At 42.8% G+C, this 26,849-nt stretch overlaps 2 protein-coding genes across 2 annotated transcripts; one reads left to right on the forward strand and one right to left on the reverse strand.

Annotated features, from left to right (window-relative positions):
- Positions 1–2,616: 2,616 nt before the first annotated feature.
- LOC149287238 (importin-8-like) lies at positions 2,617–13,755 on the reverse strand. Its single transcript, XM_089492982.1, has 25 exons — positions 13,672–13,755; positions 12,984–13,065; positions 12,156–12,312; positions 11,669–11,827; positions 11,173–11,329; positions 10,950–11,039; positions 10,532–10,626; positions 10,071–10,155; positions 9,807–9,941; positions 9,454–9,553; positions 9,301–9,377; positions 9,103–9,219; positions 8,907–8,996; positions 8,646–8,811; positions 8,305–8,465; positions 6,964–7,089; positions 6,783–6,849; positions 5,876–6,001; positions 5,602–5,699; positions 5,128–5,223; positions 4,820–5,040; positions 3,960–4,165; positions 3,480–3,683; positions 2,957–3,073; positions 2,617–2,681 (listed from the first exon to the last, which is right to left on the reverse strand). The coding sequence occupies exons 1-25, from the start codon at positions 13,753–13,755 to the stop codon at positions 2,617–2,619; spliced, it is 3,081 nt and encodes a 1,026-aa protein (XP_089349108.1).
- A 26-nt stretch (positions 13,756–13,781) lies between these two features.
- On the forward strand, positions 13,782–23,972 carry LOC149287239 (caprin-2-like). The gene is made up of 17 exons (XM_089492983.1): positions 13,782–13,956; positions 15,859–16,034; positions 16,939–17,001; positions 17,102–17,188; positions 17,603–17,841; positions 18,266–18,348; positions 18,662–18,850; positions 19,112–19,155; positions 19,785–19,844; positions 20,468–20,599; positions 21,433–21,531; positions 21,654–21,803; positions 21,891–22,062; positions 22,399–22,582; positions 23,023–23,128; positions 23,268–23,331; positions 23,410–23,972. The coding sequence occupies exons 1-17, from the start codon at positions 13,782–13,784 to the stop codon at positions 23,970–23,972; spliced, it is 2,586 nt and encodes an 861-aa protein (XP_089349109.1).
- Positions 23,973–26,849: the final 2,877 nt, after the last annotated feature.

Raw genomic sequence — 26,849 nt, forward strand, 5'->3', positions numbered from 1 at the left:
TGTTTCAATTCCCTCGCTGTATTAACCTCCACCACATCTGTAGGCTGTTCCATTTATCTACCACCTCTCAATAAGGGTAACACCTCCTTATATTACATCTACACCTCTGTAGGTGAAGGATCTATGCTCTTCTTATTGACCCTGAAACATGTCCCTGGCTCCACAGAAAGAATAACGCTGTGCTGATTAAAGATATAGTTCCACTTACCCAGCCATGACTGTCCATCGCAGATACCAGGGATTAAGAGAATAACGGGTCGCTGGCATACGGTGAGATGCCTCTGTGCTACCGGTACACGGCTCCTGCTAACACTGAAGATCACGCTTTTATATCTGGGCACAGACGACGTTTATCTTTCGTTCGTTTCATTTGCAGGTGGCGAAGTATCATGTGAAAGCCAAAACGCGCAACAGCTGGTGCCATGTCCAGAAACGAGTGGAATTCCATGAAAACTGAGATCATTATGAAAACTGTAGTTAAAAAGGTACCTTGAAAAAGGAAAAAGTACCGCGGTCTTAAGAATTACGCGCTTCATATATGCTACTTAAATGTGTCATATCTGGGATAAGAAAGCAACCGGATCCAGCATCAAATCCCCTATAGCTTTAAACTGATTATCAGAGACATGGAGGAGGGATTCCATAGGCTAAATAGCGATTACAGAAAATTCTGTTATACGGTCAGCCCGGAATAATATGATTATATCCTAATTTAGGTCATAACCAGTTTCTCTCTCTTTAACTTCTTTGGATAGAAGATATAACCGTCCTCCTCTTTCTCTTTAAGTGCCGTATTGGAGCATTAGCTCTTCCCAATCACTAGTTCCTAACTAACCTATAGATTCCGTCTGAAGGGAGCCCTGGTTGGCTTTTGCCGCCTTGCGCTGCATGTTTTTAATATCCTACTTTATTTATTCTATTAAATATATGTATTTTTGTAAAATAAATAAAAATGAAAAAATACCATCACTTATTACATCTTATTTTTTATAGACTGTTCGTGATTCTGATTATATATATATTATATATATTATGTTTTATGAAAATTCACTTTAATTCCCAACGATCCCCCCAGTAAATACCACTTTGGAATCCTACCGTTAGCCCACGTAGGACATATCCCACTGGATTTTTACACAGCCATTAATCTAATTAGTACAAATGACCATATTTGACTCAATAATCTAATATCCTTATTTACAAAGAGTCTGGTTCAAAGAACTAAATGTGGACCAACATACCATGGGTTTCATGGGGACCAGTCCGCATTATAAACATGCCGAGTACTTCTAAGCCATATATAAGTATATATAAGTATATATATGTATATATATATAAGTATATATATATATATATATATATATATATATATATATACATATACACACACACACATATACACACACACATACATATACACACACACATACATACACATACATACACATAAGATATATTAGGCAAATCAGTTACCCTGCGGAGTACCGCCGCATCTCGCTATTCAATATTCTGACTCCCACCCTCCCATTTAATAGAAATTCCAATAAACACACAAAACAAATATAGGTGAATAAAGGGTGGTCACCCCATTTTATTGTACAACCGCAAAAACACAATGTTACGTCGGATTCTGCCCTCCTTGTGACACCTCCGTGGCTAAATATACACCGCGAGGAACCACAGAAAGGTGTGATTTATCCTTTACTATATGGGGTGCTGGTTTCTTATATCGTTTCTATTACACACACATATATATATATATATATACACAGACACCGATATTATTTTACATGATATTCATACAATGTCATTGTAATTTATTCACTTTAAGTTTAAATACTTGCGTTTTCGGGTGCATTTACCATATAAGCCTTGTAGTTTTTTTCGATCTGGGATGTTCTAACAAAATGTACGTAATAATATTTGAAATCAACGAGAATCAGGAATTACATATATTACATTATTTCGTCGCCACCGGTTTACTTTACTCTAAATTACAAGTTATATATAATATATATAATATACACGCACGTACAAACACATTCACACATACATGTATATGATACATGTGTACGTTTTGTTACAAAGTGACCCCGATTAGTGTCTAACCTGTTACAGATACCGCCGTCCTATGTACTTAATGGTCTTTGTGCCACGATAAAAGCGTTCTCGGGTGATAAGTACTGGGTAAGTAATTACAGAGACTTTTAGATCTTTCTACGCGTTAAAGGTGGATGGGAATGACGTTAAAAGAAACCACAGGGGGTCTGCATCCTGGTCGTCAAAGCCCAAGACAGGTTAGACAGCTTTATACAAACACAATAAGCCAAAATGTCCAAAAGAGAAAAAAAAAATATATATATATTCCAGTGAAGTCCAAAGACCAGTAATTTCCATGATATTCCTCCTCTGGCAGCCAATACAAGTCACAGGAACATAGCAGAACGTCACCATTTCTAAAGGTGATTTCTCCTCCCGTCTATTTGGGGGTCTCCTTCATGTCTGTCTCATGGGTTGCCCATATAAAAAAAAAAAATGGATTTCTGAACCATTTCTTGGCTTCCCAGAACTCAATAACCCTGGCAACGCAGCTAAAGCACAAGACTTTCCGATATTTCACTGGCCCGCAAGGTGAGATCGGCAGAAGGTTTGCTGCTGGTGCTGTTCAAGCTTTCTCTTAGCTGAGAAGAGAAGAAAAAAAAAATAAAAAAAAATATGAAAATTATAAAATCACCGTGATAAAAATACACGGCCCCCAAATAATCCTCTTGACCGCGTTAAGTAGGGTAAAAGTGATGATACAATTTTTGGGCCTGGTTAGAAAGGTGGCAACCATGAAGTTTGTAAAATGCTTTTTATTTTATTTATACAATCAGATCCAACGTGAATAAAAAGGATAGAAGGCGCTAGCGAGGCGGAGAAAAAGGTGCAAGCGATATAATCGAGGGTGACCCACCTGCAGCGCTCTTCCGTTGCTCGGAGAGGGTGTATATCTCTTGGACCTGTCTCTTCTGATCGTTACTGAGCGGAGAGATTAGTAAATGATACCACGCAGGGTCCCGGCTTTGCACACCTATACACCAAAAAAAAACAACCACATTTTCTTAATCTCGATACGTCAACGGAATAGCAGGTATACGTTTAACACTTTGGTACCATGCCTGCGGCAACCCATCCCTTTCCAGAGTTCCCCTCCTTATCTATGCCCCATGGCCCTGGTGGGGCAGTCAAAATGTCAGCTTAATAACCCATTATTGACTGGAGTAGATTGTGCTGTCCAAGCGACCCAGGAAAGAGACATCTAGCCATCGTCCTCCAGTGCAAAACCCATTCATGATGTAAAAGGCTGTCTCTTTGACCATCAGCTGTGCGGCCTTAACATAGAGGGTCTCTACCCGTCACAAAACTAGATGAGCTTTCAAACAGTAACCCCTAAACACACATCACGTACCAAACGAAGGATCCCAGGAACAACTTACTGAGCAAAGCGCCCGTGAAGAACTGGTATTCATCAGGCCCATCGTCACAATCAAAAGGGGTAGTGAATCCCTCCAGGGCAGTTTCCTCCAGAGCCTCGTCGTCCCAGTCTTCCTCTTCATCCTCCTGCTCCTCGTCTCCAGCGTTCTCCTGCATCGCTTGACCCAAACCATTGGCCTCCTCCTCCTCATCGCTTGGAATCTCCTCTTAAAAAAGGTATAGCACGTGGACATAAGACGGCAAACCCATAACGCTGCGATAGCCTTAGGGTCCCGAATACGTCAAACCATCATTCCTGATATTATTCGATGCCGAAACCCTTCCCAGAAATTATTCTGCCTCATTCAGATTTTTTCAGGGAATGCTTAACCGTCATGTGACACAAAAACAAGCGTCGATATGTTGTTTTATTTTAATTCCTCGAGAAAATGTTACTCTAATAATACATCGAACCAGAATGGGGGATCCCCAAGGGTTCTTACCGTTCTCCTCCGACTCTGTCTTTTGGGCGCAGGAAGACGGCCGCTGGCCAGGATGTTCACGGTTCGCACGCACCTGCTTCAGCCCGAGGAACAGAAGGAGAACGGAAGGTACGATCAACGAGGCGACCGCGCTGACGGCAGCGGGTCGGGTCGGAAGCTCCATCAGGATGCTGAGACCTACGATACACATCTTGCGGTCGTGCAGCCTACGAGACAACGCGGAAGGTTAGCAGCAGGACAAAGAGTTGAAGGACCTTTTGGAATGGAACTCAACAAAACTTGGCACCTAATTGGGTTAAAACAATGGGTAAACGGTTAAATTTACAGTAACTCTCCACGTGGCTCCAGCGCTTAGCTTGAACGAAACCTGCCATTCCAGACAATTCAAGCGGCTCTGGATTGCTGCCAATGCATCCTATTTGCCCTCAGTGGGGTCTGAACTGTAGCCATAATTATTATTTTTCCCTAAAATTGTGCAGATCTTGCCACACACAGCTTAAACTTGGTTGTATTTATTTATTTATTAATTAAATTAAAAAATGGATAGCGTCTTCCTCTACTGGCCACTTTGACCCAAACCCCTTTGGTATAATCCCCGATTTATATAAAAAAAATGCCAACAATATACAAAAATTGAGAAAAAAAAATAAATATTGTTTTTCCCCTTTGGTATTTGGATTTATCAAATTACATTTTTTTTTGTTGTTGTTGTAGCAAAGGCGTTACGTTTCTCCCTTTAACCCTCGTAGTTTGGAAGAACCGGAGATTTCTGGTAGCAAGGATCAGGCAGTTTATCAGAGTCCAGAATAAAAAAAAGTTTCAAAAAAAGGTCACATGGAAAAAGCTCACCCCCTGCTTACCCCAGGAAACAGTCCGTATCGTTCACCCACTGATTGACAAACTGCGCCGTGATGGGCTCCGAGCTATGGGGAAAGCGGATCTGCTCCAAGGTGTTAAGGAGCAGAGCTGGGTTATAATACAGAGAGGCGATGACCACCTGCAGACACATCGTACGCAGCTCGCTGGACTTGACGCCCCTCGTCAACCTTTCCAGCACGGCTTCTACGAACAGCGGTATGCACTGAACACAACAGAAGTAAAGACGGCGTTACATCAGAAATAAATGGATTAACAAGGGCATGCGGGGCAATTTGGGGTCCCGAGTTACCTGGTCAATCCCTCTACCTTTACACTGCAGGACAATGACCTCCAAGAGCTTGGCTGCGTGGCATTCGGCGTCTTCCCCAGCGTCCCCTGTGAGTACCTGCCGCGAAAGAAGGAAATATAACAAAGGCGTCCGCCGCTTGAAACGTCTGTAATGTGCAAACGCGGGATGCTATGCGGGTATTAAGGGAGCAGTCAGGTCTTTATAGATCGAACGGCTCCAATAGGCTCCTCATGCTTTGCAGAGCATTTCTATGTGAAACGCTCTGCAGAGCTGATTGAATGCACCGCTTCCCTAGCAGGCTAGTATTTCCCTGTCTCAGAGTCCTAAATAGTTTGTTTAGGAGAATGAAGGGAACACGGTTTGTGTCACTTATGCCCCCCCCCCCAAAAAAAATCATGGCTCGTTAATCTGCCTAGCATTGGGAAATTTTCCAGAAAATCCACATTCTGGACCAGTTGCAGTCGGTTGGCTCACCTTCTTACACATGGCGTAAATAATTTCTAGGTGCTTGGGGTTGGACAGGAAAGTCGCTGTGTCTACGGTGATGTAATTGTGAAGAAGAGGCATCATATCTAAAATAAAAATAAAAAAAAAACACGTATTATTGTATCCAGTACCCTTTGTAAGTCTCTGATTAGTTTAAATAAAAACGTGCGTGCGCGATATTAGGAATTTACAGCCATATTAAACGACAAAAAGAAATAATGGTAACAGTTTTAGGGGAGAAAGGACCAAGAAGGAAGCGGACCTGTAAAGTACTCGTAGCAGTCCCTCTGGAAAACTTCGTACATAATACCCAAGAGCTGCCACATCTGCGGAGAGATGGTCTGGTTGGTCAGGCTGTAGGCTAAAGACAGGATCTCTTCGTAAAACTCTGCAGGAAGAGATAAAAAGATGGTTGGAGGAGTTGGAGAAAGTTCTTCCGATCCATTCCACAGCAAAGTGAATGAGCGCCTGGTTCAGGACAAGTTTATAGATTTAAATAGCAACGTGCTTCAGATTTCTATATTCCAACCAAAACTGGACATGCCGCAGGACAGGACAAAAAAAAAAAAAAAAGGAAAATTTTCACTTTTTTTTTGTCCATCTCTATTTAAAACACAGGCAGTGGTGTATTCTGCTGCCCCCTACACCAGGGTGCCAATAGCCCTTTTGGGCAATCAAGACCCCAGTGTCATGAAAGGGTGACTTATACCCCAGCAGTTAGAAGAAGAGAAAGAGACATAGAAGGAGGCAACTCAAAAAAAAATAAAAAAAATGAATATGCCACTGAATATAGAGCTTAGTGAATAAAACCCATTGGGTTATCCTAAAGGACACCCCGGCCAAGACACCATTTCGAGTTAATCTACCTCAAAGGCAAGAGCCGTTTCCTAGTCAACTAGCCCATTAATTAAATGTGTAGAAAACTTAATTTACCTTCTAGTATTCATCATTTATGCTTATGGGGGGGGGGGGAATGAGAAAGCGATACTCTTACAAGTAACTTTAAGCCCGGTATGGAAGGCTTTAGACAAATTGTTAACCTTCTGTGTCCACAAGCCTTAGATTCAGAGTCTATGTTTTGGTATGAGAGCCCCAAATAATGTATTCCATAATTATCTGCGAATAGCAAGAACAAAGGGTTATTCTACAAGGGTATTTGGAAAAGATACCTATGATGTGTTTCTGTAACACAAGGCCGATGATCTGTAAACATATTTCCTCCAACTGCTGCTTTACCTATAGGAGAAAAATGATAAAGTATTAATATGACCTGAACAGGGGTCGCCGGAGAAAATACATTTGGAAAAAATGTAGCCTAAGAACATTAAAGGTGCATTTACTAGCATTTACCTCCTTGTGATCTTCTACCACAGTCAAGACGATGTCGATCGTGTGCAGGATACCCATTGCCATGACGGTCTTGTCCTCGACCTCTTCGTATTCCTCGCTTTCGAGGACCTTGACAAATATCTCCGCCTTGGCACAAAACACAATATCGAGTGAACCGGTGCCAAGATTATCCCGATATCAAAATAGCATTTTTTTTGGGCTTAAAATACAAAAGGTCTCAAGCTGACTAAAGCACAAAAAAAATAAAAAAATAAAAAAAGCACAGGATTTAACCCCCAAAGTGGGAGTCGGCTATGATTTATAAAGAACCTTCTTTGGCAAAGTGCTCTGCAAAAATTGCGGGGCTGGCATTACATTATGTACAGTTCAATAATTTCCCCATGTATAAGATGCACTTTTTTTTCCAAAAATGTAGGGTCTAAAAACTAGGTGTGTCTTATACAGTGGTTGTAGATTGCACTTACTACTTCCCAGTGCCTCCCCTGCAGTCACACTGATGATTAGCCCCACCCCTTTCTGCTTCCCAGTCCCTCCCAGCAGTCACACTGACGATTGGCCCCACCCCTTTCTACTTCCCAGTCCCTCCCAGCAGTCACACTGATGATTGGCCCCACCCCTTTCTACTTCCCAGTCCCTCCCAGCAGTCACACTGATGATTGGCCCCACCCCTTTCTGCTTCCCAGTCCCTCCCTGCAGTCACACTGATGATTTCCCCCTCGCCCCTTTCCTTATAGCGTCCACGCTGCTCAACAACTCATCTAACAGTAAGTATAAAATTAATATTTGGGCTGCTGAAAGTTAGGGGAGGTGGGGGTTAATTTAGGGGCAGTTAATAAATGATGAGGATGAATTTTATGATGAATAAAACTTGAGTTCAATAACTTTATGCAATACATTTTTTTTTTCAAATTTCGGGCCCCAAAATTAAGGTGCGTCTTATACATGGGTAAATACGGTATATGCTTTATACAGGGCCTGCCAGACCATGGCAGAGTCTGGCCCTTTATAAATCTTTGGCAAATAAAGCCCTTTATTGAGGAAACTGGATATTTCCACCAACACGGCACAGAAAATGAGTATGTGGCTAGAGAGAGTGAAACACTAAGGGGATCAATAACTACTCGGTCTGATCTTCTCACACCAAGACACAGCGTTAACTGAGGGAATTTAAACACGCATGCGAATGTAACGCAAGACCAAGGACTGGTGAAGGTTACAGCAAGGAAATGCTAGATGGGCTGAACGGGTCTGGTCTACCATCAGATTCTCTTTCTATGCAAAACTTTGACCCCGTGTGTGTATTATTTAATACTTGCAATGGTGGCACACTTGGTGACTTACCAGATGTCTCGTCATGTCAACCGCAATGGGAGCCACCTCATGGCTGTACTCGCAGATCATCTTCTGGATCACATTGGTCAGGTCATCATTCTCTGTCTCTCGGACTATGTGAAGCAGTTGTTGCATGACTGGTCGAATGTATGGCCTCATGTGCTCCTTGGCTGGAAGATGAATTAAAAGCACGTTATAAGTCAGGGAGGCAATTAGAACCATAAGAAGGAAGAGTTCCAACCAGACCACAACCAATGATGTATACCAAGTGGACAGAATAAAAAGGGACACAAACAAGAAGCCCCATCACCAGAGCTATCAGAACGTAATCTTCTAGGTTCTGTGCTCACCTGACCCCTGATTGCTAATCAGCATCTGAAGGGCAATGGCAGCCTCAACTTTCACGGGCAGCTCTTTGTCCTCTATGAGACTTTTCTTTGCCAGTTCCACCGCGCTCCTCAGGCTTAGCTCATTGTGGAACTTTAAGGTGCAGAAAGAATGAAGGACCCAGCAGCACTGGAAGAGAAACAGAATCGCATGTGAAAAAGGCATGAACGCCGGGAAACAATATACACAGTGCTGTATAAAAACACAAAGTGCTGAACACACACCCGCGCTCTCAGATAGCCCAAATCAGAAAGGAAGAGCGGGAAAACGTGGTTCTGGATGAAAACCTCCATCTGGTCCTTGTATACAGATTTCTGGAGGGAGTAAAAGAAATAAAAGAGCAAAAACATTGGATTACGTCGGTATCCATAATGAGTTTAATAGAGGCTCGTATAACGACACACCATCACACGTTCTTACCTTTAACAGGATTTCGGCCAACGAGCCAACGACGTGCAGGGCTCCATCTATCTTCCGTGGCTCGACGGAAGAGGTCGTCAGGATGCGGTAACAAAACGCCATCATTTTTGGCAGAACCTAAAGGTAAAACGCGACGCGGTCACTACTGGCCAAGTAGAGGCGAGCGTCTTTCTGGTTAAAGGGTTAATCGGCGCTTACCTCTTTCCTTTTCTTCGATGCGGTATACAGCAGGTTTTGTGCTGCCGTTGTCGGGGACACATAATCCTCAAACACATCTGTAGATAAATGAAAAGAAGTTTAGCTTATAGCCCAAACCAAGCCCCGAGCTAAAGAGAGGTCCTTTCCGCTTACCAAATTTCATGCGTATGTACTCGTAGGGGTCATCTTGCCACAGATCCTCGTCCTCGTCTTTGTAGCACATCAGGGGGAAAATGACTTCTTCTGCGATACTCTAAAGGAATGAAATAAAACCTTAAGAAACTTAAGGCTCAAAACACACATTCTTCTAAATAAAATATATATTTTTTTTAATTTTTATTTGCAATAATTTTTTGGAACAACTCTGTTCTTTCCCCTTATCTAAAATGACTTAAAATTATTTATCTACTGAATTCCATGACACTTCATCAAGTACACAAATAGTTTATATAAATATTATATTTAAAGTTTTACATTTTGTCTCCTACTAGTCAGCCCGGTCTTACCTGAATGTGCGGCTTCAGCTGCTTCCAGGTAACGGAATGAGACACCCCCAGGTTCAGGTAGTTGAGTGTCTGCTGTAAGACGCGGGGGGCCACATACTGCTTTTGTCGATGCTGTCCCAAGACTTTTAGCAGGACCTAGTAGAGCAAAAAATAAATAAAATAAAAACTACTCAGAATATGTTAAACCCCCAAGATTCTACTCAAATAACTTGTTACTGACCCATTATATAATCGCTTTATAATGCATCCTAACCGACGTTGTACCTGTAGAACTCCAACGGCGTAGGTCCTCAAAAAGAACTCAGAAAATTCAAAATATTCTTTAGTGACTGAACCAGGGCTCCCATATCTACAATAGAGAAAGCAGGCGTTAAGCAGCTAAAACGCAGAATAAAATACATTTTTCTGAAACGCTGTTTTAGGCCATCACTGGCTACATTTGTTGTGTAGAGGGTGCGAACCCTTCTTTTGGCTTGTTAATACTAGAGATACATTTTAAACAACCCCAGGGCTCTACAGCAACATCGGAGGAAAGATTTTTTTCATTGTTGCCGAACTGGATCTCCGATTTAACCAACTTTTGGGAAGTCTGAGAATCCCAACACCTAGAGATCTACCTGCATGTTCTAGGCTACATCCCATGAACTGCTGTGGATAGTAATCAATCTCCATCAATCAAACATACCAATAACATTATCTACACGTCTAAACAATGCGCACATTACCTTTCAAAGAGACGCGTGATGATGTGAAGAGCCCACTTCTTACACTTCCACCAAACCAGCTCCGGGCGGTCATCCTCGTCCACTTGTAAGGTCTCCTGTTAAGAAGAACAATCTCGAGTCATCAAAATGACTTAAACACTGACAGCAGCCATGACCACATTTTCTGTCTTTTCTTTACATTTAAAAAGGGTCGGAAATACCTTCGTATCATACATACATTTGGAATGGCTATATTTGTTGAGGAGCTCGTTCATAGAGAAGCTTTGAATTGGCCAACAAAGTCAACTTAGGCAAATCATTTTGCAATACGACTCGGCTAGGGAGTTAATGCCCAGGTCTTAGAGAGACGACTTAGCGGTCTAGAAGAACGTAAGAGTGACTTTGCAGAAGAGCAGAGACTTCTAATGTTCCGACATACCGGTGGCACGTCGCGATCTGCGATGCTGCTGAAGATTCCCATCCATTGGGTCATCATCTGATTATTCACCAGCTGCAGCGGCAGAGCGTACTAAAGGCAGACAGAGGAAAATCTCTCTCGATCCATGGTTTATGGAGTATAGAACTTGGTCTATAAAATAGTATCATGTAACGCTTTTACAGAAGACACACGGCGAACGCAGTCTAATGTTTACGGGTCTCACCTGGATGAGGGCGTAGAATATTTTAAGGATCTGTTTCTGCATCAGCACTGAGTAGTGAGATGGGTCGGGAAGCAGATGGACGATCTGCTGCTGGAGACGCGGCAAGAAGATCTGCATGGCCGCAATGAGGGGCGCTCGCTCATCTGCCTTTTTGTACCTGTAGGAAAAGAAAGAGTTAAAACAGATTGTCTTCTTAGGACCAAAACTGGCCCAAACAGTGACATATATCAGGAATAACAGCTCCCGCTATACATAAAGCCTTATTACAACGTACAGGTAGGCAAGCCGGCCAGTTCAATGGTAAAAGTTGTGATTAGGCTCATGGAAGGGCATGTAAGCCAAACATCACATAAGGAAAGTCATAAGGACCAAAATACTAAGGAAACAGAGGAATTGGAGTTGGCTCCGCACCGCCTTCCATCTCTCCATCCATTAGGGGTCACGTTGAATATGTATTGGGGTTATCTGCCGCTCTGATACATTATATTTCACTCACTCATAGGTCTTCACAAGCTGGTAGAGGCAGAGCAGGCTGCCGAGCCAACTCCCCGTGTTCTGCGATTGCAGGTACAATCCTATCTTGTCCACTATACCCGTCCAGCGACCGGGGAAGTCGTGTTTAATTATAACACGCAGGCAAAGCGTCAGCTGAGCCCTGGAAACAAAGAAATAACAAATCACGTTACACAGAAAAAGATATATATATATATATATATATATATATATATATACATCAGAAAATACACTGTCAAAAATACAAGGATATTTCTAAGCGACCCCAAACTTTTGAACAGTAGTGTAAACGTGCATTGCCTTCAACAATGATTCATGGATTGTGTACCTTCATTTATATATATATATATATATATATATATATATATATATATATTTATTTATTTATTTTTTTCCGTATATGTATATATTTAAAAAAACAAACAAAAAAAAACCAAACAAAAAGTATTCCGTTTTAGGAAGCCACATACCGGACTAGATCTGGAGAACGGATGATCCCTTCGACTATGTTTTCCCGAATCTGGTGCCGATCATTTTCATGGATATTGAACGGAAAGACCAATTCTCCAGCCATCGGCTCCCGGTCCGGCCAGTACTGCGTCACCATGTTTTTCAAGTAAATGGCAGCTATAAAAAGGCAGGCAGACAGACAACCATGTAACGCGATAAAACGAACTTTAATACATGAGCTCATTCTACAGCGCTATGGAATACGACGCCACAATACATCTGATGTATTTCTTTAATGAAAGGATAGTCAATACGTGGATTTATCTTCCAGCAGATGTGGTTAGAGGGTTGTACAGTGACGGAATCTAACCACAATCATGGCACAGGACTGTCTGGACTGACGTGAGAAAAGGGTCAAAGACCAAATACTGTCAGACGCTTGCGGACGAGCAGACTCCACGAGCAAATACCTTTGGTTCCAGTACAAACGGACAGATCACCACACCTGTGAACTCTCTGGGTTTGACCTGGAGATCGCCGGGTGAAGCACCGCTTCTCCGGGTCAAGATCAGAATCCTTCGGGTCGCAGGGATTGACACGCCCCACTCCCCGCCCATTTTCCCTTTAAATGGGGGGTGTTTCCCGCTGCCGGCAGCAGGTCCCGCCCACAGACGTCAGTGGGCAGTCCTGGCCGCGTCCCACAAGGTAGCTGGAGACCAGAATTTCCCAGGTATGCTTATCGGTCTGAGGACGTTGGTACAGATCCCCTTGGTGCTCGTCGAGAGGATTACCGGCACTAAAGCCATAGAAGCAATCACTCGGGAAAGCCAGAGTGCACACTCACTTACCTGCCTGACGCACGGGAAACTCAACCTGATCAGATACTATGATCTGGAGCAGAGTCGGAGCGAAGCTGATAATCTTGTACGACTAGAAACAAACAAAGAAGAAGACATGTCTGGGTTTATCTATATGTGGGAGTCACTAGGATCCGTATAGAATACAGATATTCTAATTATTCTAGGAGTCAGAACATACCCTCCCCCACCCTGAAAATATTTTTAGGCATAATTTGGGTGTTATCCGGTCACTCACCCATACCAAGTGCCCTCCATTGGGGGAAAATATCCTCCCATACGATTTACGTTTACAGAGCTCATTTATGGTGCACTGTCATCTTGGCCCGGGGCCAGGAGGGTTAAAAACACCCCTCCCATTATCACAGGTTGTGTGACAACTCCCATCATCCTCATGAAACCAAACCAAAACTCTTCTTTTTAAGGATGATAGCAGAGCATCATGGGACATGTAGTCCCAGATTAGGTTTAAAGCTACCATATGGGTTTATCTGCTAGGGCAGGTGAATATTATTATTATTAACCCCCTGGGGCAGGAAGTTTTCAGTGACGTGATATTACTCGAATACGTCTCTATCGTGACAGTATTGCCTGCCCCCCCGGGGGGGGACAAAATGACTATTTGCCCCAGATATGGGATAACATACTGCCTTGAATGCACCGTATCCCTGTGTCTCACCTGGTTCAGCTCGGCCTCAGCTGCCACCCTCATCTTTGGGTCTATTGTCCCCCTCAGGGCTTGGATAATCCGGTTCGGGTCCATTCTGCGTCCAAATTAAAAACAGCGATATGGAAACAGAAGCGCTTCTGGCAGCCGTAAAGCACCGACTGGACATGGGTCCTCTCATTTACTACCGCTGTCGCAAACTGACAATCAAGGGAAGCCGAACTGTACGGAACGATTGGCTAAGCGGCGCTGGGCGCAGCCATGATGTACGGAAGAGCGTACAAACCCACGTGATACGTAATAAAGCGAAAGGGAACCACGGTGTACGGACGGAAGCATGGAGAATGGGAGCTACATTGTACGGACAGAGGAAATGCCATGGAGGAAGCCATATTGTACGGATTAAATATATTGCAATGGATGACCCTAAAAAAACAATTACTTTTTAACTAATTATATCAAATGTATCACACACACTCTCTCTATAGAGGCTTCCCATCAATAAAAATAAGACGTAACAATAGAATCAAAATTCACAATTTATAAGACTACAAACATATTGAGAAATACCAAACAAATTGGCAAACATTACTGATATTATGCAGAAAGTAAGATCGCGCTCATAGCTACCGTGACCTTGAAAGCACATACGTATTAGACCATATCTACTTATTGGAACACCTGTCGGGGAAATTGGTCAAAATTGGACTGTTGGCATTTATGATTTTATAATTACCTGACCTAGAAGTAGCAGCCCCGTTGCTGCAGCTGCCCTCCCAAGTCCATCCATAGTCCAACATTTCTTCCTAATGATTGGCTGTTGAAAGCGGCCAATCAGTGATAGGTGTGAACATCCATTGAAATCAATGTGAAAAGACCCCAGTCTGCAGCATTCGCTGAGGCAGAGCTGGGCTATTAAAGAGTTAATATTTCATCAGTCTCGGGGTCAACTCATTTAGAAAGTTTCCACGTATGGACAAGAGGGATCTGGGTCAAAAAAAGAGGGACTGTCCCTCCTTAGTAGGGGCACTTGGGAGCTATACTTAATTTATTAATTCACTGAATAAAATATGAATTTTAATGTATGAAATTGTTTGTAAATTATAAATCTTATGTAATGACGAAGACAAATGGGCAAGAACAAAGAGCTCTTAATGAAGTGATGGGCAGACATGCATAGAAATATAAGTGAAATAAATGGCAGTGGGTGGTGCCGATCACTTACCTGCTTGCATAAAGGTGGAGGTGTGGTTTGACACAAAGCAGGTAATTGGATGTCGTGGGGGATCTGCCCCCGCCTGGTCTTTATATAGAGAATAGATTGTTCCCCACTAGAGCTGTGTGGATCCAGCAGTGGGAAAAGCTGAATTTGGGTGAGTGGGTTGACTCATCATCAGCCTCCTTTTACCACCATGGTGGGTCACTGCACCTACTACTTCCCAAAATGTCAGAGCTGTGTTAAGTTTAGGGGGGGCTCAATGTGAATGGATGGGGCAAATATTTCCTAATAACTTAAAATGTCTGTAGGTGATTCCAGGCTGAGGCTGATTTTGCTGAAAGCTTATAATATATGCATGTTACGTGTCTTCAGACGTCTCCAGGTAAGGTGGGGATCTTTCCTGGATCGGTTCCCAGCTCATGGATTATTTAGTGTTTGATATAACACCATCATATTCTGTAGTGCTGTACAATAGGGGTGATATAAGTAATCTATAATTAGGTGGTGTCTGCTGCCTTCCCTGTTATCTGGCCCTTTAAACTGATTGTGTTGGCTAATGTGCTCCAGCTGGACAGTTTAAGGGGCTCTTCTGTATGTTCTGGTCTGGGTATAGATAATGTCGGTCAGTATAGTGCCTTTGTTAGCTCTAAAGCTTCATAATAGTCCACTGTACATGTATAGCTTCCTTATTGAGTGAAACGATATTATGTGCATCCCACCGTATAGAATATTGTGGGGCATTTAATGGTATTGGTGTGGTAATAAGGAACCCCCAGGTTAGCAAGAGTTAGTGGATGGAAACTGGTCAAGGAAAGTGGAGGATCATGGGCATTGGCTTATATGGTTTGGGGAATGTCTTCTGTTGAGCACCATGTTCTCCACCGTTGAGTCCATATGTTGCCATGGACCACTTCATTTTTTTATTTTTATTTTAGGGTAAAACTCTGCAATGGTACAGCTTTCTCCCTCCAGTCCCCAAGGTCGCGGGGAGCACCAGCTGGCAAAGAATGCTGAAGACGTTAAGAGCCAGGGAGGCGTCAGCCCACTGCAAACCTCCATCTCGTCGGCCTTGTCGCCCCTTCAGGCCTTTGAGACGTACTTGGACAATGGACTGGTTAGCTTGAAGCACAAGATCAGAAACATTGAGAAAAAGAAGGTACGTCCGAAACTTTGCCAAACAAAAAAAAATAGGCAGGACCCCTCTGACGTAACGAGGCAACATGTTAACGACTTTCAGTTTCTATGGCAACGACCTGTGGTTTTTAAGGCTTTCTGACACGCATTGAGCTGAGATTTTTACGTTACTGAAGCATTTCCTGGGGAAGTTTAAGCGATGAAAGTGTTAAATCTAGCAGAGCGTAGAACTGGGCTTCAAACATCTGAATGCTTATATTGTGTGTGGACTTGGCTATAAGAATAGCTGACAACAGTCCTGAACCACCAAGACAGTCTTAATCATGTCCCAGCTGATGTCCTGTCTGAAACTTCATGTAAGGGATGAAACGCGCATGAGTTTAAGATTCTTCATTAGGGTTAATGAGATGAACATGAGAAATGTAAAGCACCACAAGCAAGAGAGGGTCAGGGTGTAGAATCTGCCCCCTGGGCTACTCTGAGCTAATGATGGAATGAATGTCGTATGTGCCGTTCCAAATAAGGCCACTAGGGTACTAAAGGCATCTCTTACTCCATGACTTGATCCTTGTGTGCTCGCATCAGGTGATGGTATCTGTGTACAGGCCTGGATACCGCACACCAAGTATTAAGGGTGCTATTACTGGGATGCTCCTTGGGTGGCATCGGGCCAGTCCTCCCCTGGTCACAAGTAGGCTATGTATAATGGTGTAGGTATGTTGGAAACCCACCTTATATTATGGAAACTGCTCTCAGCCGATCCACCCGACAAAAACGACTCTGTAATCCTCGTTCTCAGCTTCTCAGGAGAGGCAATGCAACATTGTAGTAGAGAAGTACAATTAAAAACACCACACTTAACACCTTGTTCATCTACACTTCCAAGATGTGTTGCCATTCTTGTAACAATGTGCCTACTTTCTCAGGTAAAACTAGAAGATTACCGAGAGCGCTTAAGCAGCGGAGAAACTCTTAATCAAGACCAATTGGTAATGTATTCTCTCTCTCCCCCCCCCCCCCCCCCCCCCCTTCTGGCATAAAACTCTTTAATCTGAGTGCAAGTTCTCACTCCGTCCTCTGTATCGGCAGGAGGCTGTTGAGAAATACGAAGAGGTCCTTCACAACTTGGAGTTTGCCAAGGAACTTCAGAAAACATTTTCTGCTTTGAACCAAGATGTGAGTTGCCATTAAAGACCTTGGATGGGCTGGGTTGGTGGTATCTAATCTAGATTAGAATTCCTTTTATGATCTAGAGTTGGCCATTTTTAAAACTTGTCTTCCCTTTTTTTTATTTATTTATTTATTTTTAACCCTCTATGTAGGGTTTGTCCAGCTATACAGCTTGTTGGACTCTGTCTGACTCGCTAAATGGCTTATGTTAGGGCAGGTAATTCATTGCCTAAACTTGTCTTGAGCCTCTAGGTTAAAAGTGGGTACCTGTCTCCTAGTTTAAGAACTATGGACAACCTTTCCACCAATTAGATCTGAAAGGACAAAACATGCCTAAATAACAGTCTGTCAAACCATTCGTGGTGGAATCTTGTCCCAAGCGCTGGTGGTACATCGTCCGTATAACCATTCTCATTCCAGTTATTGAAGGCGCAGAAGAAAGCCCAAAGACGAGAGAATCTGTTAAAAATTGAAGTCGAAAAGAAGAGATTGCGAGCTGTTCTGCAGGTCCAGTACATGCTACAGACTTTCAGCCAGGATCATGTACAGAAGGACTTCAAAGATGGGTCAAATGGGGCCATGTATATCTCGCCTAAAGAACACGAGTACCTGTCCAAGTTCTCCAAACTTGTTTGTCCCAAGAAACCACTGATCATGAAGTAAGTGGTTAATATGTGGAGACTATATCTTGGGCAATATCTGGCGTATGTTACTCCCTCATCCAAATTGGTTTCTAAACTACAAGGTACCGTCGGTGTTTCTTGAATTGACTTATTGATCTGGTTCTGTATCCTGTTAATCATTTGATTTATTGGCTCTGGTCTATTGATCTTTTAGTTTCGAACTATACATTGAGCTTTCTGATCATTAAGAAAAATGGCTATTGATCATGCTGATTAGATATTTGCTGGAGGGAATACAAGTCTTCCAATCTACATGGCCTTGTGTTGGTGAAATGGCATTGGGCATAAGACTGCAAAAATCCAAATTTTGTCTCAAATTTTGAAATGCGTTTGGGTTCTGCTGCTTAAAATTCCACTTCTGCCATGTGTGTAGTAAATGTATCTTTCTCAATGTGTCAAGTCTTGAAGACCAGACGGATCAATCCTCCATCTACTTGTGGAACCTCTTGGAAGGCAGCGAGAAGCCGGTGGCAGGGACAAACTGTAAGTCCCAAGTAAAAAGCGATTGGTGCATCTAGTTTAGAATGAGTTGCTTGTCTAATGTTCTAAAATATCACTGTTAACCTAGCCTGAGCACATCACTTACGGCTAGCTAATTGGAAATGTTTAAATTATCATGGCTGTCCATGGGGTTGAGAAGGAATCTGTCACCATTCTAAGCAAAGGTCATGTGTGAAATAACCATCAATGCAACTAGGGACATCTTGGAAGATCTAGCTCCGTGGAGGCTTCTTTACTAATTCTAGCAAAAGTGTTACAATAAAAATACTGAAGCAGGCTTTTTTTCCTGTTTTAGATAAATATTTAAAAGACTTGGTGGCAAGGATGCTGGAGTGTGGATACTTTGATAGTGTACCTGATCCTCCAGAGCCAAAAAAGCCAGAGCCAGTTCCAGAAAGGACCATAAAAACCAATGAAGTCCTCAAGGAAGTGAAAACCACCCCAGTCCGGGATCAAAGTGGAATAAATTCTACTCCTGACCCTAGTAAGTAAATGACACTCGAATTTAGGATTGGGTAGTTGTGTTTCTTCACCGCTGGAAACATGACGCTGTTGAGATGGTGTTCTAGATCCTTTGCCTAGAACCCCAATGATCATAGCACTTATTGGTTTGGTATGCAGGTTATTGGGTAGCTCGTGTTTAAGGAGGCAGATATGTTTGCAATAATTTGTGCAAATATTGTGTTTTTGGGTCTGAAATGACCAGTACTAGCCTGTCTGGAAATCCTTGTATTGTCTTTTCTAGAACCATACATGGAATACATCAAACGGGATATTCAGTCTTGTGAGGTATGTCTATTATATAGCTGTTAATAACTAAATACTGCGTTAAAAACATTGTTCCTAACATCTTTGAATGTCTGCTGCTTTCCCAGAAACACTTTTAGTAACTTTTTCCTGGTTTTGTCACTGTCGTGTGACAACAATGTGCATTGTTGGGATGGGGGGGGGTGGAAGGTACTTTCTAGTACCCTTTAAACAAACATCAATGCAGATGTCATACAGAGCTGGATGGATTCTGCACCTTGCCCAGCTGCCCCCTGAATAAGTTCTATAACTTATTTTTTTTTATTTTTTTTTTTTTTTTCTGTACTTTTTCAGCCAATTAGAAACTGCATACAAAAGATGGATCTGGTAAAGGAGGCCAAGTCGCTGAGGTCCCTACATGCCAGCTGCACTAAACCTGAAGGCTTAAAGCCCTGGGGGGCGCATGCAGACTTGAAACCACAGGACACAAGGAGATGGCCAACGCCTCAACCTCTAACACCACTCAAGCCATGGGAGGCTGGAAGCATTGCTCAGACTTGTCCTGCTCCTAAGAAAATTGAGGCTGAACCAAAAGAGGTAACAAAACACAACCTTAAAGGGGGGTAACTCCTTGGAATTGTGACCTTAAGGTTTGGCGTTCTGTGTTCTAGCGACGTGATCGCGTGCCCAAGGTTCAGGTGGAAGCAAAACCAGCTGCCAACAACGTTAAGGTGGGTTACATTCATGAGCTTGGTGTAAACGCTGGGGGGGGACACAAGTGGCGAAGAGGAGCATTCTGGTACCAAACAGGCTTGTGTTTTGTTTTCTAGGACTTGAAGGGATCTCAAACACCGAAGAAAAGGGAGGTGCATCTTACTGTTCAGGAAACCAGAAACCTATCCTCAGGATCAACTACGACACAGGTCAACTGAGCTTTTAATGCATTTATCCTAATTCCCATACATTAAACCCTAGAATTAGTCACCTGACTCTATATACAACCAGAACTTTAAAGCGCACCACCCGCCTATGATACAGTATGGGAACAGAGGTTTATTCAATTTAATTATGACTGTACACAATTAAATTATGACTATAGATGTGTCGCCCATGTTATAAGCAAGATGGTGGAGATTAAATGAGCAATATTTTTATTTAACCCTTCTATACCATGGGAGCAGTCATCTTCTGATTATTCCTCCTTGACGTAAGCTGCATTTGGTCCCTAGCTCTAAACGCCCATAATGCATGCCTTCAATTAGTTCAGAGCCTGTTGTGGCAACCGGAGGGTGGACAACTTGTTATCGTGAAGATGGTGAAACTCTATCGTGGTGCTTTTATCTTTGTTGTACAGAGTCACAGGACCCTTCCACAGGTAGGCACAGAGTTCTGTTCCTCGCCAACTCTTCCAAAAGATCCAGAGCTCAGAAAACAGAAGCTTAAAGATCTTATAGATCAGATCAAAGGAACGTATAACTTCATGCAGGTATGTGGAGATGCCTCTACCGTGTAGACTATGGATAAGGCTCATGGGGAATGTGATTTGCAAACATGGACAACTTTTTAATGGCTGAAGCTTAATATACCCTCAATCAGGGAAATATTGCCCTATAGAGTAAACAGATTTAACAGTGGTAACAAAATGACTGGTTTTACTCTGAAATGCTCAGGATTCCATGCTGGAGTTTGAATTTCCATCGCCAAGATCATCCTCTTCAAGACCACCTCTACAAAGCACCCCAATAGGTAAGTTTTTTTTTTTTTTATTTTTTTTTTTTTTTTTTTTTTTGTTTGTTTGTTTCTTACCTGTCAGATGTTTTTATTTTCTTTTCCTTTCCCCAAACTTAGTGACAACAGAGTTAAGCCAGATGAGCAAACAAGATTCTGTTCTGCCTCCTGAGAAGGTAGGTGACAGCCTCAAATGCCAGAGATCCAGGGCTGTTCTAGTACCTGCTGCTTGCACATCAATTTCAGGGAACTAGAATGGCCCCGGTGAGGCTGGAAGGAATAAAGCATTTTTAACAGAGCTGACTCTCCCCAATCTTTAATCCTGGAATAATCTATAGGTCTGTTCACCTCCAACACCTCCTGCACCTTCTCAGTTGGACTCAAAGGATGAGATGGCACCACAAGCATTAAAACAAGAATCAATTGATCCTCCAGAACAGGCTACACCATTGGTAACTGTATGCATTTTAGTGTTTTGTTACAAACTGGTTAATGGGGGGGGGGGTTTATTTGGTCTCTCTATACCACAAAACTTAATGCCAAATCTAATGTAAGAACAGTCTATAGTTGCGTTGCCTATTGTGTCTGCAGAGCCCAGTTACGCCTACTCCAGAAGAGGAAGTATTCAGCTCGGAGGAGATCTATGTGGCCAACTCGAGTGTCTCTGAGCCGTTACCGGAGAGAGATCTGGTTAGTCTACATCTAAAGACCTGGGTCTGCAGACAGAGTATTGCTAAACTGTATTGCCAGATGGCTTCAAGATTCAGATATGTATGTTTACTGTAATCCTTATGGTCTGGCTCTGTTTGCAGACTCCTGTCACCATGTCCAATGACCAATTGATATCACCCAAAACTCAAACCAGCCCTTCAGCATTACAGATCCAACAGGAAGCTCTGCCAATGTCTCCTCGGTGCACTTCTGTCTCAGTGAGCTCCTCGCCTTTTCAGGGAATGCAGGCTGTAAGTTGAAGAGCAAAGCTACCAGATTTAGGTTTCTTCTAAGACGTAACGTTTAGTTTCCACAATCCAATCAATGCTGTCCTTCAGGTGTTCAAAGTTAATCCACCTCTGCCTCTACGTAAAGAACCTGAGATGAAGCATGAAGTGCGGTATTCTCCAGAGTTCCACCAGACTTTCTCCACCGTGAGCACGCAAACGCTGCCTCACTGTTCCTTGGATGCAAACGTCGCAGAACAGAACTTCATTCAAGAGCCTCTAAGTGGTGAGTGAACAGCATGTTAAGGTTATTGTAACAGAATGCATCTGTTAATGTGCCCAACACCATCTTGGTGGCCCTCAACCAGTTCCTGTGGCCGGCTGCACCCCACCACTGAGTTACCAGTAATTGGTGCTACCCAGTTGAAGAAAATTAGGTCGTAGCGGGGGATTCTACCTTTGTTAGAACTGCACGCTGCATTGATCAGTGACTTTATGCCATGTTGGTTCCATTCCTTTTTCTTCTCGGCTGGATTTGTAGTTAAGATGAGATGTTGAGGGTTGACTAGTGTCTGTAGCGGTGTGAGCGTTGATCATTAAGGTATTCAACCTCTTTAAGCAGGAAGCCCGTACACCAACTCCTCGGTCCACCAGATGAATAACGTGACCTGTTACACCTCTTCGCCAAACATGATGCCCCGGATTACACAGCCATATGTCACCAGCCGTGGTACCATCAGGGGCACCAACAGGGGACGTATTATGACAAACGGCTTTCGCTGCCCTACGCCGTATAAAGGCAAGTGCAGTTGGCTTCCATCTGACTTGGATAGTTTATAACAGCATGTCGGAGCTGGTCTCAACATCAATCTGTTTCTGAACCATGTGATGCCATAATGCAATACAATTACTCTATAGACTTCAGTACAGATGTGTACTGGAACTGCTTGTGTGCCATTATCAGGGCTGCTGTCCGTTTGAGAGATTTGATGGTTTTACAGAGGGGTTTAGATCACAACTTTTATATCCTAAAACTGTGAAATGTTTAAGTGATGGCTTTCACTGCTTATTTCTAAATCTGATGTGACGGCTCCTATATATTATGTATATTTTTTTTTTATATATATTATTTTTTTTTATCTATGCCTGCCCATCTTTTAACCGATTTAAGTTTTGTGATGAGATTAACTAACCTGTAGCTTTGTTACAATGTTAAAGCAGGAACTTTCATTCCTACAGCCAGCCCCGGGCCTGAGAGCTACCGAGGTGCCCACTGTCCAACTAATGGGAGTTACATGCACACATCCTACCCCGGGAGAGAGTATAACACGGCACAGTTTGTACCTAGGGTAAGTCTTGGCCTTCCCTGCCCAGGACATCACTAAATGTACCGATCTAACAAGTTAAAGGACCTCTGTCTACAAATGACTACAGAGGCAAACTGTCTCGTAGATTCTTTGTCCACCATACAACTTCTCTCCATTTCAGGATGGGAACACGCACCTGTGCCACAAGAAACCTGTTACAACAAATGCTCGGCCCAGCTCAAGAGGCAGGTTTATTTCCAATGTTTTGTTTTATTTGTGGTAGTCTACGTAAGATACTAAATCTGAAACCTTCCCTTTCACAGGGTGGAGCGAGTCTTCTCAGCTCAGCAGTCCGGAAAGAGATGAGGTCTTCAATAGCATTGATTCGGGACATGGGGATTCCCGCAGCCTCTCTCCTGCCGATGTGTCTATGAGCAGCCAGGCTGCCACGCTCTTGCCCGTCCATGTCTATCCTCTCCCTCAGCAAATGAGGGTTGCTTTCTCTGCGGCCAGAACATCCAACTTTGCTCCTGGTACTCTAGATCAGCCAATTGCATTTGACCTCTTGCTGAACAACTTGGGCGACAGCTTTGAATTCCAGCTGGGGCATTTCATGTGTCCAGTAAACGGCACTTATGTCTTCATATTCCACATGCTGAAACTAGCGGTCAACGTTCCTTTGTATGTCAACCTCATGAAAAACGATGAGGTCCTAGTGTCTGCCTATGCCAACGATGGGGCCCCGGACCATGAGACTGCAAGTAACCACGCAGTCTTGCAGCTTTTCCAGGGAGACCAGATATGGCTGCGCCTGCACCGGGGTGCAATTTATGGCAGCAGCTGGAAGTATTCGACCTTCTCGGGATACCTGCTTTACCAGGACTGAATTTGTCTGCGGAAATGTGGGCTGAAGGCATCATTTGTTGTATGGTAGTCCCCCAATTATTAGCACTTGTTGTTGATCAAGCGCTTGGCTAGCGTGGTGTGCCCCCCCGCAAAACTGATCTAATTCCTTTAGGGACAAAGTCCTACCCTGAAAACTGGTCTAACTGAAGGAAACTGGGTATGAATTGGCTTGAATAAAATATGAAAACTGATTGCAATTATAGTGTCTCCTGATATGGTTCTTTCATGGGGTCTTTGGTGTTGGGCTTAATTCTGATCTTGGTTGCTCTGCAGCACCTCAGTTAAGATCGCCTTGACCCGTTTAAGGGTTGAAATGCTTCCTTAAGCTTTCAGCCACAGTTGAGGAGACCATCTATAACTTTAACACCTCCCCCTTTTGTGGGTGTAACACTATGGCTGGTTTGTCGATGTATTTAAACAACCAGAGAGTTCTATTTGGATTGCAAATAGAACCTGAGCAGAGAACGATCTGCTCTTCAAGCTAGGAGATCGTTGCCACTAGTTCTAGACCAGATACTGTCCAGTATGTTGTAACAAATCTCCAAAGAAGCTTCTGTTTGTTTGAAAGGGGGGGGGGGGGGGGGTGTTTGTAGGAGGCAATTTCTCTACAGTTTCGTGTATGAAGATTCAAAAGATCCAGATATCCTACAGAGAATGCACTCTATGGTCAGAGAATGAATAGATCATGAGCCCCGTAGAACATAGTTCTGCTTTTCTACAGTTACTAAATTCAGCCAGGTGGGCTTTCGAACGTATCGTGTCAGGTGTGTGTGGCGGCAACCAGGTGAGGAGTACACGAACTACTGTGTCTTGCCTATGAATACATCACTGCTATAATGACAATTCGCTCAGGAGAAACCCCACAGCTTATACTCGTCTCATTAACGCAGTAAGAGAACAGACCACAAATGCTGCTCTTCAATTGTGGCTACGCAGATACTCGCGTGACGCGTTTCACACCACAAGAGTTCCCCCTTTGGTGTCCGGCACTCCTTCAGTCTGCGTCATTCTTCGTGCTACGTGCGATTACACCCAAGCCATGGCTTCTCGACGGATCTGTCTAACTATCCTATTTTGCACAGGTAGGTAGCCCGTCTTCGCCTTTTATTTCTGGTTAGGTGAGAAGCAGAGGCATGATGTGACCATGAGTCTAGAAGAGGGCCACCAGATGCAAATGTAATTGATAAACTATAAGTTCAGCAACTAATATACTTTATTGGATACCACCTTTAAAAATAACATCCGTGATATTGAATTGACTTTAAAAAATATATATTTTTTTTATATATTAGTCAAACAGTAATTATGGATATTTTTTTTTTGGTTCGTTCCACCAAATATGGCTTTTTATCTGTTTTCGTAGCCTCGTTGGTTCCAGCTGAACATGTGAGGGGCACGTCGGGTCAAACCATTACCTTACCCTGCGCATACTCTGTTACTGCAGGAGCTACATCCATGTGCTGGGGGAGGGGCAAATGTCCTCATTCCCAATGCAATAATGTGATTATCTGGACGGATGGCAAGAAGGTGACCCAAAGGCAGTCTGAGAGATACCGGTTACTGGGGGACATGGCAGAGGGAGACGTGTCCCTGACCATCCACATGGTGACCACCAGTGACACAGGAACCTACTGCTGCCGTGTGGAGATACCGGGAATGTTCAATGATATGAAGAAGGACATAACGGTGGAGATCCAGGAGGGTGAGCAGAGATCTGCATCTTTAACACCTACTCACGGCAGGTATATGTATTCCATTACACAATCACAGGGATGTCACGATCGCATTAAATGGTCCATGTGCACGCCACTCAAGTCTCCCTCTTTAGGACTGACCGTCCCTCTCTGTGACCCAAAACCCCCCCTGTTGCTGTTTCCTCCCCTGATGTACCTTTTTTTTTTTTTTTTTACATAATGCCCCAGACAGGGTATCCAGAACGGGGGTGCTTTCACAACTTATATGAAAAGCACTGTGTGTTGATTAGAGGAAACATCGCTTCGGCATTGTTGATGCACGCAGAGACGACCACACACATTGTCAAATAATACATTGGTTTTGTTATGAGTCATCATGATTAAATCCCCCTGCTTCATGTCATCGCCACTTCTGGTGTCATTTCGGTGCTTAAAGACCCAAACGATAAAAATTATTATGATGACATTGAAGTAGGTTTATTAAGGAGGATGGTTTGTGATAGAAACATAAAAAATATACAATACAAATAAACAAAAAATAGTTTTTTTTGAAACCTAAAAAATATAGAATACAAAAAAAAATGCAGGATTTTCTGAAACATAAAAAATATAGAATACAAAAAAATGCAGGATTTTCTGAAACATAAAAAATATAGAATACAAAAAAATGCAGGATTTTCTGAAACATAAATAATATACAACACAAATATGTTAAAATGCTCTGTAATTAATAGTTTAAAAATACTGCTACTACAAATCAACTGTCTACTTGTAGAACTACTAGGCAAATATTAATCTGTTATCATTATTACTGATGTCTATAGCACCATCATATTCCGGAGCACTGTACAACAGGCAAACAGGACATCAAAAATAGCACATTACATTAAAAATAGAACGTAGAAAAAACAGAAGATAAAGAGAACTTGTTCTAGAAGATATAAATGTTATAGATCCCTCTAGTGAATCAATCTGCATATAAATCTAGACTAATGATGTCATAAATAGGATCTTAAAAAATATTTTTTCCCCCACTAGATGTTGTTGAGAATGCCACATCTGCCAAGACAACTGCATTGTATAGTTATGATAAAGGTAAGACTGGGCATTTTCTTTAAAATCAGAGAAAAAGAGGGAGGAAGACTTGGGAGCAGGGGGGGTGG

The sequence above is a fragment of the Sceloporus occidentalis genome, unplaced genomic scaffold, assembly GCF_023333645.1.
Source record: "Sceloporus occidentalis isolate IW3139 unplaced genomic scaffold, rSceOcc1.0.p SCAF_62, whole genome shotgun sequence".
In the NCBI taxonomy this organism is placed as follows: domain Eukaryota; kingdom Metazoa; phylum Chordata; class Lepidosauria; order Squamata; family Phrynosomatidae; genus Sceloporus; species Sceloporus occidentalis.